We start from the raw sequence: 16,360 nt of genomic DNA, 5'->3' as shown, positions 1-16,360 counted from the left end.
GCTGTTGGAGGAGGGCTAGGTTCTAGTGATGCTGTATTGCTCTTCATTTTGTTGTATGTACTTTTGCCTTGATGTCTGCCCATCTCTTTGTGGATTCGTTCTTGGTCTTCTCAGTGCTCTTGGTCCAGACAGAGCTGACAGATTCAGGAAGCCTCTCTCTGGTCCAAATGGAAGCTCTCTTGTCTAGATGGGAGCTCTGGGGTGGGATGGGAGTTGGAGGCTGGTGTCTAAGTCTCAGGAAGTGGCTGGAGTCTCAGGCAGATGGGCGTGGGGGAAGGACGTGGAGATTGCAGGATCTGCCGGGGGTCTTGGAGAAGGGGAACCTTCCTGGTGAGGGTGGAGGGGATCCTGCCAGATGGCCAGAACCTGGGGCCAAGTTGGGCAGGTCTTCCCCAGAATGGCTGGTACCCAGGGATGGGACCTAGGGGCAGGCCTCTCTGGGTATGAGCCCAGGCACTCACCTCTTGTCCAGATGGGAGTCCCGACTTTGCCTTTGTTTTAAAAGCTAAAGAATGCTGTTTCTGGGTAAGCCAATTCTGCCTGGTCAGAGACACAGCACATCACAGACTCATACTCCTTCTAGAATCAGACAGGAGTCATCAGAGTCATGGAGCAGATGGTATTAAAAAGTTTCATGGGCCAGGCGGTGGTGGCTCACACCTTTAATCCCAGCACTCGGGAGGCAGAGCCAGGTGGATCTCTGTGAGTTTGAGGCCAGCCTGGACTACAGAGTGAGTTCCAGGAAAGGTGCAAAGATACACAGAGAAACCCTGTCTCAAAAAACCAAAAAAAAAAAAAAAAAGTTTTATGGATTTCCTCTCTTACACCCGTGATTACCCATCAAATAAGTGTCTTGACCTCATATCCACAGGCCGCTCCCTAATCTGCATGCTGATCCAGTTCATCCAGAACACGGTTCAGCATGCTACTCAAAGACATGTACACAACATCTTTCTGATGTGAGCATGCCTGTACCAGCACACATCTAAAAACCTACATCCTACTGAGAACAAAGAAAAAAGGGAACAAGGGCCATACCTAGCCTCCTTGTTTTTCATCCGTGTAGCTTGAGTTTTCTCTCCAGGTTCTGCCAAGTCCTGGCAGTCCCTTAGCCCACTTATAAAATCAACATACAGACGCTTATATTATTTAAACTGTTTGGTCATTATCTCAGGCCTATTATTGTCTAGTTCTTACTCTTATATTTAGCCCATTTCTATTAATCTATACTTTGCCACATGGCTAGTGGCTTACTGGTACCTTATATTTTCCTTGTTCTGGGGGGGGGGGTTCCAGGCACTCTCTCCCTCTGCCTTCCTTTTCCCTCAATTCACCTCTCTGTTAGTCCTGCCTATACTTCCTGTCTGGCTACTGGCCAATCAGCGTTTTATTTATATAGAGCTATATCCACAGCACCTCCCCTTTTCTTCTTTTTCAAAAAGCAAGGTTTTAACTTTAACATAGTAAAATTACATATAACAAAACAATTTCTGATCAAGAATTACAGTTACAATATTAAAGAAGATATCCTATCTATCTTATATTTGTGAGTTTAAGATTTTATATCTAACTTATATTTTATCATAATTAGGGAAAATTGTAACTATCTAGCTTCAACTACATCAAAGACCTCAGAAGGATATAATATTACCTGAGGAATGGGAGAAGGATGCAAGCAACTTTCGGGAGTCTGGTAGGGTAGACAGAGACAGCTGACAGCCTGGACAGTCACCTCATGTTTCTTTGTAAAGTTGGGGCATCTGTCTTTAGCCCACAGGGCTAGAGTCTCTCGGTCATTTTTTTTAGTGTCCTGTAGAATGTCTGGCAGTTTTCCCTGCAAAGCAGGAACCTGAAGGACCATTTTGTCAAGCAAAGTTCAGTGGTCATCTTTCTATGGGTCCTGTATGTCCAGTCAATCAAACAGTCCAGGCAAGAACAGTTTCTTGCCCAAATGGCTATTTTTGCCAAGAAGAAGATAAACTCCATATGGAGTGTCTTCGATGCCCATCCTCTTCTCTGAAGTAAATCCAGTGCTGCCAGGAGCAGACATATCTCACTGTCTAGAAAGTCTAAATTTTTAAAAATATTTTAAATGCCATATTCTGTAGGTCTTTGAAGTATTTGAAGATTATTTATCTATCTGAAATATATCTATGTATACCTAGAAGACTTAACTAACATGGCTATAAGTACGAATATCATAGATGACTAATTATTAATCTATTTAATTATACATTCTAATCTAAATGAGTTACATAAACATAATACCTCAAATGAGAATAGAAATATATATACAGTATAACAAAATTAAGTTTAAACTTGTATCAATAAACTAAAATCTATACCAATGTAAAATATTTTAAGCAAGTTGCTGTTCTTTAATAATAGGTTCATTAATCTACCCTTTTATCCTATCATATCTATATCCTGTATATCTACATCATATCCCCTTTTCTTCTTTAGAAAGAGATTGCAGATATAATCAACCTGTTTTAAATAAAAATAATGGTTTTTCTCTGTCCCACAAGACAGGGCTTTTTTGATATGGGACAAAAGAATCTTTTAACCTTTTATTTTAGAAATATGTTTGGGATTAGAGAAGGAATGAGCCAATTCCATCTCCAAAGCCATCATGGTATATTTGGGAATTTGGGCGTAGCTTTTCTTACTTCTTCCTGCTGGAGGGGGGCGCTGTATCTTATGAGGACACAAAGAAAATTTTGGGATTTGGAGTAGTCCATGAGGTTGTATCGTCTGAGCCATTTGCCTTGAAACGCTTCTGGATGTTGGATCATCTGGGCCATGGTGTCATCGGAGACCTTTCAGGTGGTCTTGCTGGTCAAACCTGATGTATCTTAATCTGGAACAAATCCATAGCCTCTGGCTTTCTGTGGAAACAAAAACAGAGCCTCCTTTCCAAAGCAACAAACATATCCTTACATCCAAATTTTGAAGTCAAGGTACCTTTAAAGTATACATTATGGCATAACTCAACAGCTTTTACAGTCAAATGTTTTTCTTCAGATACTAATATCAAAGACAACATAATCCAGATTCTCTGTGTGATAACCATCTTTATGTGGCTTATTACCTTTACTGTTTCTTTAAAGACTTTATTTTTAAAAACTATCTATTTGTTTATATAACTGTATATATTCCTTTTTCTCTCTTTCAAGCCTATGTACTTTTTTTTACATACATTGTAGACTATTTCATCTGAATCAGTCTTATTGTGAACCTATTGTTTTAAACTACAACATTCTAAGACAGAAATGGTGCTGTGGCTGCTGGCTCCGCCCACTTCAGCTTCCCAACATGGCAGTGGTACATTTTCCTCCAGCTCTGGGAGCTATCAACTCTCAGAAATAGTGGGTCTATGATTCTATCAAAGCAGTGTGTAGCCCAGAAACCTCTTTTTGTTTTGTACTAGCAAAGGCTAAATCCACCACGCAGCTTAATGTGCCACCTGCAGAGGCCTCATTCCCACCATACTGCAGGTCTAGTGTGCACGCCAGGAACCCACCATAGTAGATAGTAGCTCAAACACGCAGGCTGCCGCTAACTTGAAAGAGACAACTAGGAACTATTTTTAGCTCCGTTTTAGAACCTTTTTAGCCAGGTTTTAGGTGGAAACTCTTGCCAACACTTTGGGTGCCATTTGTAGCTGGAGTTTTCTCTCTGGGTCCCACCAAGGCCTGACAGTCCCTTAGCCCACTTATAAAATCAACATACAGACGCTTATATTATTTAAACTGTTTGGCCATTAGCTCAGGCCTATCATTGTCTAGCTCTTACTCTTATATTTAGCCCATTTCTATTAATCTGTACTTTGCCACGTGGCTTGTGGCTTACTGGTACCTTATATCTTCCTTGTCCTGGCGGTGTCTCCAGACAGTCTCTCCCTCTACCTTCCTGTTCCCTCGATTCTCCTCTCTGTTAGTCCCGCCTATACTTCCTATCTGGCTACTGGCCAATCAGCGTTTTATTTATATAGAGCGATATCCATAGCACATCCCTGTACAGCTTGAAGAAGCCACACAAGTCTACACTCAAAGAGTCAATGTTCACAGCCACCCATACAGGGCCCACTTGACACCTCAAAAGTCTTGCTTCAGATATCATTGTGATAGGAACTAGATGCCAACAAATTCAAGTCCATCAGTCCTCCAGTCCATAGTTACTAAGAAAAGGGAACGTGAACTGTATGTAACATATAAGGTGAAATGAACCCTGTCCTCTACATAGTGACTCCTGGTCAGAGAATTTTACCACAGCAGCTGAATGAAACTACAGAAGAATTTTTATTGAAATTAGTACCTTCTGCTATTGAAAGGACATTGATAAACATCTGAAAGGTTACACACTGAAACAAAACATTCACAATACACTTTATTAACAAAGAACATGAAGCCAAAATACATGAAGACTTTTCTTAGGTCAATAAATCTGATCCAAAGAATCAGAACAGATAATTAATTAGCTGAAGAGATCCTGATGATAACAAGCATGTGAAAAGTGCTGAATGTCCCCCTTCATTAGAAAAGAGCAAATCCAAACCACTGAACATGTGTGAGAGTGGTTGAACCAAGAGGATAAATGCACCAATGACTGCCAATACCAAGTGCTGGCATGGACATTGTGATGGTTTGAATAAGAAATACTTTCCATAGTCTTGGGCAGTTGAATGCTTGATCCCAAGCTGGTGGCACTGTTTGGGGAGGTTTGGGAGAAGTAGTCTTGTTGGAGGAAGTCTGTCACGGGATCAGAATTTGAGGTTTCAAAAGTCATATACTGTACCCAATTCATACTCTCCTTAGATCACAGTATAAGATGTGAGCCCTCAGCTTCCTTCTCCAGTCACCATGCTAGCTTGTTGCCATGCTTCCCTGCCATCATGGACCCTTTTCCCTCTGGAACCATGAATAAAACTCCTTCCTTCTATAAGCTGCTTTGGTCATAGTGTTTTATCACAGAACAGAAAAGTAACTAATACAGAAGTTCCCAGGAAGTAAGATATTGCTGTGACTGATCTGACCATGCTGGGTTTCCTTGCCCACTTGTTTGTTTTAGGAATGTTGAAGACCTTGTAACTCTGTACTAGAAAAGCCATTGAATACTCTGACCAGTGTTTAATGGGCCATTCTAGGAGGAGCTTGGAAGACAGTAGTGCTGTAAACTATAAGGACTGCTGAGGCCCAGCTCAAGAGTTTTCATGGAGGTTTCTAGTCATAAGATAGAGATTGTTCTTGTGATATTTTGTCAAAACTTGTGGCTGCTTTCTGCCTATGTCCAGCAGAAGACACTGTCATTCAAGTGAGGAGGCAGTCTACAGAATTGGGAAAAGTATGTACCAGCTATATATCCAAAAATGGATTAGTATCTAGAATATATAAAGAGGTAAAAAGAAAGATAAACATTAAGAAAAATAGCCCAATGAAACAAGGAGGCAGGCTCTGCTGACTCCCCATGGGAAGTCTTACTTTCTTGTAGGAGGGAATAGAGGGCGGAGGCCGCAGGGGTGGGAGGAGGGAAGAAGGGGACCTGTGATTGGAATGGAAAATGAATAAAAAAATTTCTTAATAAAAAAAAAGAACAAAGGAGGCATGGAACTAAATAGAGAATTCTCAAAAGATGAGATATAAATGCTAAGAAACATCTTTTTTTCATGTTCATCATCCCTAGCCCTCAGGGAAATGCAAGATAAAACTACTTTACGATTTAACCTTACCCCGATTAGAATGGCCGAGATCCAAATAAACAAACGGCAGCAAAAGCTGGCTTGCATGTAGGAAAGGGAAAGACTCACTTCCTGTTTGTGGGAATGCAACCTGGGATGGCCACTATGGAAATCAGAGTGCAAGTTCCTCAGAAAGCTAGAAATAGATCTACCACATTATCCACCCCGCCGCTCTTGGTCATATACACCCTGATGTAGAGACACTTGCTCATCCAAGTCACTGCTGTTCTATTCACCATAGTCAAGAAATGGAAACAGTCTAGATGTCCATCAATTAATGAATGGATAATGAAATTATGGTATATATACAAAATGGACTATTATTCAGCTGTTTTTTTTTATGTCAAAGTACTTTAATTATCCTGTGAACAGTGGTGTAGATAGCACAGCTGCACACTCACTCACAGGAGCTATTGAAACATCAAAAGGCTTTAGAAAAATACAAGTATTTCTAATTGGTTTTCCATTTGGGAATCCTTGGCTTCATTAGAAAGTGTGTGTGAGTTATGATAGGCACATGGCAGAGAAAAAGGCAAAGGATACTGAAAGCACCTCTACCGGCATGCCTCTGAGGAGTCATGAAGCGTTAAGCTGGTGTGGTGGCCAGCTGGAAAACCTCTAGAAGTGGAGACCCTGTGTCAAACCCCTGCCTCATCTCATGAGCACAGGACTTTGAGAAGATCTGTATTCTCAGACACACCTCTTGTTCAGCCCCATTCCGTTCTTCGCTTAAGAATCTGCATGACATGCCACGGCAGGGTGGACACTTTTTCCCGAGCAGTCCACTACTTTCCTCAAGCTCACACAAAATAGATGAAGGGGCTTCTGAAGGTCTGTGTGCCTCAGTTGACAGGATTGGCTTTTCTTGTGTTTTTCTCTGGGATCATGAAGAAAGGTTTCGCCACCACTCTCCTTGATTATTAATTTGTTCCTCTGCCTCAAATTCCATTTCACCTGCAAATCCAGATTGTTATATAATCCAATATTCTCATCACAATCATCTCCATAGTTCAATCAGAAAATCCAATGGCAACACCATTTGGGTCTCACCCCCAGCCACCCTCCGCTTCTTGCCTATAACGTAATTTTCCCAAGTACCTGCCCTGAGAAAATCCCTCCCAGAGTCCTAGGGAAGATGCTACATACACCACATTCTTTTGTCTGTTTACTTTATTCCTTTATGACAAAACTCTGTCTATACAGCTTCAGTTCCGTCCTGAGTCTCAGTTCCTCTTTGTACCTACTATTTCTGTCCCCTCACAGCCCTGGTAATAACTAAGCCCTTATGCTTTGGATCTAATCTTCATCCTCTGTTCCTTCATCCTCCATCTATTTTTCCTGGCTCCTTACTCCTGGCCCTGATAAACTCTACCAGAGATCTGCCTTACCCTCTACAGAATCTCTGTCTTCCTCTCTTTGCTCTGGCCACATGGTTCTATGTCTTCAGCAGTTTTTTTAATTTAAAATTTTTATTATTTCAAAAGTTGCAAATAAAACATAACAGACACATCAAAAATTAACCAAATCCATAGTCTATACAACTCAGTGAACTTCTCTATACAGTTAGACTAAGCATTAAGAACAGAATCAGTGGGGCCTCACAGAGATTTTGCACTTGAAAAAAAACACCCCCCCACAAATCAGAGTATAACAAAACAACCAAATGAGAAAGAAAGCCAAAGTAAAAACAAAGGAAATGCATATAAACACAGGAAAACACACATTGGTACACACAGGAATCCAATAGAAACCCGAAACTGGGTTTTATATACATAAAAGACCTGTTGTTTAAAAACAACAACAACAATGATAAAACTCTGATAACATTATTATGAGACAAAAGGAACCTTCAAAGATACCGTAGAGTTTATTTTCTGTTGGCTATCTAAAGCTGGGCAAGGGGTCTACTCTTAAGAGTAGTTTGTTTCCCTAGGTTTTGCTTCTCTATTAAAGAAAACTATTTTTCATTTGCAAGTGGCTCTCAATTGGAGATAGCTTCTAGGTTATGGATGGGGACATGTGTCCACTTATCTCAGCTCTTGGACCCAATCTGGGGCAGACCTATACAAGCCCCATGCATGTTGCCTCAGTCTCTGTGAGTTCATATGTGTGTAGAACCTATTGTTTAAGAGGCCTTGTTTCTTTGGTGTCCTCCCTCCCTTCTGGCTCTTACACTCTTTCTGCGTCCTCTTCCACAGAGTACCCTGAGCCCTGAGGGTGGATTTGATGGAGACATCCCATTTAAGGCAGAGTATTCCAAGATATTTCTCTCTTTCTGTATTGTCTGGTTGTGGGTCTCTGTATTTGTTTTCTTCTGCTACAGGAGGAAGCACCTCGGGTGATGGCGGAGAAAGGTACAGACCTATGAATTTAGCAGAATGTCATTAGAGTAGTTTTATTGGTAAGTTCCTTTAGCACAGAGGTTCTCAACCTGTGGTGTTGTAACACCTTTGGGAGTTGGACGACCCTTTCACAGCAGTTGCATATCAGATGTTTACATTACAGTTCATAACGTTAGCAAAGTAACAGCTATGAAGTAACAATGAAAATAATTTTATGGTTGGGGAGGTCACCACAAAATGAGGAACTGTATTAAAGGGTTGCAGAATTAGGAAGGTCAAGAACCAGTACTTTAGCAGAATGGTAGTATTTGGTTTTCCCCTAGGTCCATGGCCTATCTGATCCACCCAAGCAGCATTGAATATGGTTCCATATCATGGAGTGGGCCTTAAATCTAATCAAATATTGGTTGGTTACTCCCACAAGCTTTCTGTCACTATTGCAGCAGTGTGTCTTGTAGGCAGACCACACTGTAGATCAAAGGGTTTGTGACTGGGTGAGTGTTTACCTTTCTCCTTTGGTAGCATGCAGAGTACCTTCTAGTAACATGCGTACTACTCCGTAGGGGTGATGCCTCTCGGTAGGCACTAGCTCTATTTCTCCGTGATCAATGAGTTATGTAGGTGTTGTTTTCAGCAATAGGGCCTTATCTTCAGTTTGTGGAGAACCACCAAAAGCCTTGGCAAAAGGCTGGGTTGTTTGGGGGTTCCCATGTGTCTTAGTTAGGGTTTCTATTGCTGTAATGGGACCCATTACCATGGCAGCTCAATAAGGAAAACATTTAATAGGGACTGGCTTACAGTTTCAAGGTTTAGTCCATTAACATCATGGTGGGAAGCATGGCAGTGTGCAGGCAGACATGGTGCTGGACGAGCTGAGAGTTCTGCATTTGGATTGGCAGGCAACAAGAAGAAACAGTGACACTGGGCCTGGCTTGAGCAACTGAAATCTGAAAGCGCATTGCCATGACACACTTCCTTCAAGGCCACACCTACTCCAACAAGGCCACACCTCCTAATAGTGCCACACTCTATGAGCCTATGAGAACCATTTTCATTCAAACCATTACACTATGGGACCCCTTTGTGTAACAACTCAATTAGATGTAGCCCATTAACAGCATTGGAAACTTCATTTGTTGATGAGAGATGTATAACTGGGGTTCTGTCTCCCCCATTATTTGGCAATTTCATTTAGCTTGTCTTCATATATGTATATACTATAGAAAGTATCTATTGTATTATGATTCCATATGACCCCTCAAATGAACCTTAGTTTTATCTGTCTCTCCCAGTATTCCCTCTCATGCCAACTCTTCCCTCCCACTCCTTGTTTGGTCCTCACATTCCATAACTATTCTGTTTTCCATTCCTAGGGAGATCCTCCCTGCTCCCTAGTCTTGTACACTTTTTAAAAGGTTATTGGCCTTTGTGTTTCTTTCTTTCATCTTCTTTCTCTACCTTCTTTTTGGAAACTATCTATTCATTTCAGTTACCCATTTGCTGACTGGCAGTTTTATTCCCTTGATTTAATTTCTCTCATTTTTGGGTCTTAGCTTTAATTTTTAAGATATGTGCGCATCACTTGGAATACCCAGAAATCAGGAAATTAGTAAAGGGTCATGGGAGAGGGAATTCATGGAAGGAAAATTGGAATGAGGTGTCAAGAGTTAAAGGAGAATAATGGTACAGAAAGGGTTAAATGGGGAGGAGGATGGAAGGGCAGGGTAGAGGAGGGAATGTGGAAAGGGATAAAAAGTAATGCTATAATTGTATTATTTTTCACTGCATTTATTGTGTATTCCTCTGTTTTGCTCTCTTTCTGTGTGTGTGTGTGTGTGTGTGTGTGTGTGTGTGTGTGTGTGTGTGTCCTGCAATGGTCAGCATGTGGAGGTCAGAGAAGAACTTGTATAAATTCAGGTTTTCCTTCTACCATGAGGGTCCCAGGATCTGAACTCTGGTCTTCAGGCTTAGAGACAAATAACTTTACTCACTGGCCCCTTAATTCTATGATTTTAAACTTGAGGAGAGATAATAAGATACAATGTGTGAGTGCCTTGACCACTAAGTCTCACCACTGAGTTCAACCTTCATAACCAACGTGGTGGAAGGAGAGTACTGACTCCTGCAGGTCAACCTTGAACCTCCACATACGTGTCATGGCATGTCAACACAGAAACACGGACAAAACAAATAAAAGTAAGTATCTTATAATTCAAAGTAATTTAGACAACTATACAGAACTAATGAATTAAACTTTTAATGATACACAAGAATGACAGAGTATCTGATATAATACAATAAGATACATGTAGATTACAAAAGACATCTAACGCATATGATGGAAAGACCAAGATATAGGGTTCAAGACAAGGTCAGTAGTAGAATGCTTACTCTCATGCTCCAGAGCTGGGATTCAATGAACAGCACTGAAAAACAAGGTTATAATGATTTTTAATATTTGTAAGTTTATAAATGTTCATATGTAAACACATGTAAATATGCATCATAACTTATTAATGATTTTAAAACTTTGGAATTATGCCTGAATATATAAACAAGCCATGTCTTTGCAGGGTGGGATGGGATTACTAGCCATGTTTCCTTGGACAGCATGTCTGTATTTTCTAAGGTTTGTCTGCAATGTGCTAGAAAATATATAAAAATAAAGATACAAACAACATTAACTTCAAATGTCTGTAATTTCCTAGGAATAAAGCTAAACGGAGCCTTCTCTCCATGTGTGCACAAAATAGAATTGGATGCTGTGGCACTGAAATGACTTCAGCCCATGTGATGGCTAATCTTAACTATGAACTTGATTGTGTCAAGGATGTCTAAGAGATTCCTCAAACACTGCTCTGGGTGTGTCTGTCACATTTCTAGACACGGATATGAAGTCTTTGACCTAATTAAACTGCTTAAGTCATTAATACATTCAAATTTTGGATAGATGATTAAGAGAGTTACAGGCTGAATTGTAGAAAGCAAGGAACGTGGCCTTGGAGGGTGTATCCTGTCCTGGTCCCTTCCTACATGCTCAGCTATGTGTCCTACATGCCATGATGTGAACAGCTCTGGTCCACTACGTCCTTCCCACCATGATGAAAACCTCTAAAATCATAAACTAAACTATATCATTGCTCCATTGTACTGTTTTTCCCAGGTCATAGCAGTGAGAAATCGGATAGCAAATGTCTCCCATTCAATCAATAAGAATGAAGTGAGATACTGAACTAATGTTTGCTAGAACCTTGGCAGAAGAGGTGCCACGAATCTGAAGGTTCTTAAAGGGGCTGTGAGGTCTGCCATATTTACTAGTGTAAAACCAGTGTTGATAAAAGTAAAAGTGAGAGGAACAGGGAAAGTGTGGCAAATGTCAGCTAGTGGTGGAAGGATGGAGGAAGAGGAAGAAGGAAGCAGGAATCTGACAGGCAGAAGCTCTCAGAATATGGGGAAGCAGAGAGCATTGCTCTACTCCCAACTAACTGTTAAAACATCAACAGCGGATGCTGATTCCAGGCAGGTGTCAGGGCTTGGCAGTGCAGGGAATAGAAGGTTCAGTGTCGTGAGCCTTGAGAGCACAGGGGAGGAATAAGGACTCACCTGCAGCAGGACTGAGCAAGGAAGGGCCCAGCCTCTAAAACTCATTACACAGCGATTGGTCATGGCAACATGTAAAATCCAGTGTTATATTATAATGGGTGAAAGTCTTATTGAAACATCCAGAAGAACAATCCTGCTGCCCAAACCAGATATCATAACCTGTACAAGAAAAATAACAAGGGTCAAACCTAAGTATTTGTAAAATCAGAGTCTCAGAAAAAGGTGACTTAGACTCCCTGGTGAAATGTATGCCAGCCGTACTCAGGTGACTGTAGTTATCATCTATCAACCTGTAATCTGGCCTGCAGGCAAGCCTCCCATTCCCCAAATTACTGACTGGAGTTTTAAAGTTCAAATTTTCTCATTCCTGAATATGTTTTCCAGAAAGCTATAAAGAGCATGCAGAGACACCCCCCCAACCCCCGCTCAAAAAAAATGTCTTCCTCTGGCAAAGAGTGTAGGCAACCAGTACCAAATGGAAAGGAGACTTCTCCTGAATTTACACAGAAACACACCTCCCTAGTCTCTGCTTTGTCCCCAGGAGTGTAAAGAGGGATGGTTCCTTCCTGAGCAGCAAACAGAGTGACCCCGATATCTCCCAGGCTTGACGCACCTTTAGACACTACCAGTATGCCACATTCCTGGTCGTCTTTAGCCTCACAGGTGCTTTCTCCTTTCACACACACTCCATCAGCATTTAACCAGTCACACTGTAAACATGTCAGAGCTGAAAAGGCAAAATCAAGGATAAGAGGTTCAACCGGAGCACCACCTCAGGGATCAGACAGGAGCTGAGCCTGTGGCTATAATCAATAAGTAAGAAACAATGACCACGGAAAGAGCTGGGTGTATGCTGAGCTGACCTCTAAAGGGTAGCCCATGACCTTGGACACTAGGAAGGGATTTGAAAAGAGCCAAGTTTCTCCAGTTCAAATACCGTGAATGAACTGGGCTGTGAGGAGGAAGCTCAGAGCTCTGATGTGGGGAGCTTGAGCCTGCCGCCTATGAGCAGACAAGTGCTCCCATCACTTCATTACCTTCATCCTGCCAAGGACCTTCCTTGCATCATTTCCAATACAAATTTAGGTCTATGCACAGGTGAGCTGGAGGAATTGAGAATGCTTTCTTGTTAAGAATGAGGAGGTGAACTGAAGGAGCAGAAGTAAGGACACCCGAAGCAGAGGCATGACAAAGAGGATTTGGAGATGCCTGTACTGTATACAACAGAGGGAAGAGAAGAAAGGAGAGGTGAGGATATGGAGATGAAGGCTGTGGGGTCCACGAACAAAAGTAGTCAGGTTTTATATCTTATTCCTGACCTCCCAAACCCAACACCCTTTGACAGTACGTCTGCCCACCCGCACCGGCCCCTTCCATCTGCTAGTATCTCACCGTGGAGGAAGCCCAGCACCAGGGAGAGACCCAGCAGGAGCAGCAGGAAGTGCTTCCCCATGGCAATGGGATCACAGGTTAAGAGAGCAGCAGAGAGCAGGACAGAGCATTCAAGGCCTAGCCTCAGCAATGCATGCTTATATATGAGCTCAGGCTAGAAAGGCAGCCAATGGGATCCCAAGCCAGTGTGCTGAGCAGATGGCCCGGGGGAAGAACAGAGCCTATGTGCTTCACTCTGCTTGCTCCCTTCTCCATCCCTACCCAGTGGGTCAAGTACTTCTGGATTCCTGTCCACATGTTTAGTTCACTAACTTTCAAATGGGGATTAATAGCTGTGAGATTCGAAGGAATTTTGAGACTGGGTGGCTGAGGAGTCTAGAGGGTGCTACACACACTAGGCTATCACTCTCCACGTAGAAGAAAACTGTTACCTTCTACCACTACATCCAGATGTTAAATCCTCTGACTATTTGTGAATGGGATACATGTCTAGGTATATGTTTGAATCACTGAAACCCAAACTGCAGATTCGGATTCCTCTTCTGTGTAGACTACAGTCATCTTCCTGGGGACCAGATAGAAAGACAAGACAAACTACAGGGTCATGGAAGGAAAGTGTGATGGGAAAACAGGCCTTTCATTCTGGGTCTGCTTTCCCTGTCCCACTGATGGAGCCAGGAAACTTGAAGTCCCACTGATGAAGCCAAAATGACACAGAGACATGTGTGCTTCCTAAAAACCTCCCAGACAGGTAAAAGACACGAGCAATCTGTGCTTACTTAGCACCAAACGGATGTGTAACTTTGTTGGGAGGCTTGCTGGTTAGATGTCGAAGTGTATCATGATGTGACAGCTTTTTCCAGAGCTCAAGAGCATGGGGACTCCCCCTCCCCCTCAGCCAGACTTCCTGCTCTCTTCCTGACCTTATCTGGAGAATGTCCCTGGACACGGAGGACTGACCTGATCTGAATGTTATCTTTAAGACCGGATGCCAGGTTTATCTCTACGGTGACCCTTGACAGTTTCCTGCTAGAAGGCTTTACCCTGCTGCACATACGGTAACTAAGACTTACGCTAGGAGCTCTGCTATAGGACCCTGCTGTCACATGTGAAGCCTTATGATAGGAGTGTGCCACTTAATGCAAATCAGAGTTTGTCCCCAGGCTGCCCAATCTGATATATTTCCTATATATATATTTATTCTGGAATAAAGCTGAACTGATTCACCAGTCTTCTCTCAGAGGGCTGTCTCCATCACACCCACAGCAGTCTGAATCCTGTTCCCATGTCTACTCCCTGCACCCTCATGGACCAATGCAGCCACGATCCTGAGGAAGATGCAGAAACCTCAATAACTTTGAGTTTCCTTCCTCCTCCTCTCTCTCCTAAATTGGAGCAGTGCTGCACATATAAAAATACCTCGAGCTGCCAGAACACTTTATACCCCCATGGTAGACAGTGAAGACGGTGCCTCAACTGCCTGATGGAAGCACTCCTTCCAACCTAGACATCCTTTCTACAGACTCAGGGTGCACAGGTGTCCTCCCCAGTGAGACTTGGTAGTCAAGGCCACTACTTCAGGAGAAGTAGAAGAAAATCTCCCAAATGTCAGATCATATCAAACTATTCAAGGAGTTCAATCTAAGTTTGATATAGACCTTGTGATAGCTATTTTTGGTTGTTGATACCTGGAATTAACTAAATACCAAGTGCCTGGGTACACCTATGAGGGATTCTTCTTAATTAAATCATTTGAAGTGGGAAAGCCTGATTTTAATCCTGATCTTTTGAGGTGGGAAGATCCATCTTCAATCTAGGCCATACCTTCAGGGGCAGTCTATGTAAAGGAAATAAAAGAAGGAAGCCTTTGCTCTTGGCCTGCTTGCCTACTTCTTTGGGATTCCGGAATATACTGAAGATCAGATGAAATATCAAATACCATGGACTGAACAGCTACTGGATTCTTAGACGTTCTGTTAGTAGGCAGCCATTGTTGGACTAGCCTGATGCATCCTGTAAGCCTCTCTGATAAGTCCCCATGCTATAAGTTCTGTTCCATTAGAGAACCCTGACTAGTATAGACCTCCTGGGTGGCTCCATCCCTAGGAAGCTTTTTCAATTAGTGTGAGTTCACTCAGCTCCCACAGTCCCTTTGTTCTTGTTTTTCATTATGTTGTCTGTCTTCAGCTTCTGTTTGCTAAATCTTCTGGCTTTCCACACCCCATGATACACACTCTCTTCCTTTGCAAAATGCAGCTCAAGGCTTTTAGGCTTACAACCCTGTGACACTATGACAGATCAGTGCTAATCAGAGCCCTCAGGTGTACCTTCTCAGCTGGAATACATATTAGAAAAAAAATGAGGCCTTCATCCCATCCCTGTTCTCACAGCGGGAAAAAGTAGAGACAGAAGGATTAGAAATAAAAGGCAAAATGACCACCAACAATCAGGCTCAGACAGACTGCTTAGAGCCTGACATGGTGACTTGTGATTCATTCTCTGAAAATTTGGAATCTAATTCCTAATGCCCACAGATGCCTCTCCCTAAATAAGCAGAGTCAGGAAATAACATGTAATATTACAAAATGTATTACATAAGAAAGCAGTGAGATACTAACTTGTTATTTATTCAAATACCATGCCACAGAACGGGCAATTGAGATGAGACCAAGTGACCAACTCTCTCTCTCTCTCTCTCTCTCTCTCTCTCTCTCTCTCTCATTCTTTAATAATCTGATTTTTCCACAGTGTATGTCTTTTCTTACAGTTTCTTTAATTTCCTGTCTGGTAAAGACTTTACCACTGAACTTTGTCTCATTGTTTCCAGTACAATGGCAGACACAGTATAGAACTAAGGACATATCTTCTATTTTGCTACCCACAGATTCTCTGAACGCAGTCCCTCCTCTAAAAAGGCATTGGCTAACAAGCTGCCCGGGAGACTGAAGTTTCTATGTTCTCTTCCAGATCAAACTCATCCACTGAAGGTTTGTGGTATTCTTCTTTCCCTATATAGCCACACAGTGGTTTTATTATCCTTCCACTTTTGAAATGGGTGTTATGAAAGCAACTAGTCTAAATTCCTCAATTATAGGGGGCATCTCCCCAGATTGGTAACCAGAATCATTCTCTGGATGTGTCCCCTTGTACAGAGATGTGGCCAGAGAGAAGGTCACAGATCCCACTGGGATGGTGAAACATTGGTACCACTGCATCCTGTTACCTGAGCTCTTCATAGCAAGACATCTAGAAGTCCCGGTGTACTAGATACAACATCAGCTGCTGC

General features: G+C 42.2%; 1 protein-coding gene across 1 annotated transcript; it reads right to left on the bottom strand.

The window, feature by feature from the left end:
• Nucleotides 1-11,716: 11,716 nt before the first annotated feature.
• LOC128103341 (prostate and testis expressed protein 14-like) lies at nt 11,717-13,135 on the bottom strand. The gene is made up of 3 exons (XM_052727619.1): nt 13,075-13,135; nt 12,296-12,409; nt 11,717-11,841 (listed from the first exon to the last, which is right to left on the bottom strand). The coding sequence occupies exons 1-3, from the start codon at nt 13,133-13,135 to the stop codon at nt 11,717-11,719; spliced, it is 300 nt and encodes a 99-aa protein (XP_052583579.1).
• Between the last annotated feature and the right edge of the window lie 3,225 nt (nt 13,136-16,360).

Source organism: Peromyscus californicus, unplaced genomic scaffold (genome assembly GCF_007827085.1).
Source record: "Peromyscus californicus insignis strain IS unplaced genomic scaffold, ASM782708v3 Scaffold_11__1_contigs__length_118956290, whole genome shotgun sequence".
NCBI classification, from domain to species: Eukaryota; Metazoa; Chordata; class Mammalia; order Rodentia; family Cricetidae; genus Peromyscus; species Peromyscus californicus.
This window is presented reverse-complemented; position numbering and strand designations above follow the sequence as displayed.

Bases quoted from the DNA above. Each gene is read 5' to 3' on its own strand.
- LOC128103341 (XM_052727619.1), bottom strand. From the start codon at position 13,135: ATGGGGAAGCACTTCCTGCTGCTCCTGCTGGGTCTCTCCCTGGTGCTG. The intron at 12,410-13,074 runs GTGAGATACTAG...TTGCCTTTTCAG, and splicing joins GGTGCTGGGCTTCCTCCACG to CTCTGACATGTTTACAGTGT. The intron at 11,842-12,295 runs GTGCGTCAAGCC...TTTCTTGTACAG, and splicing joins CATACTGGTAGTGTCTAAAG to GTTATGATATCTGGTTTGGG.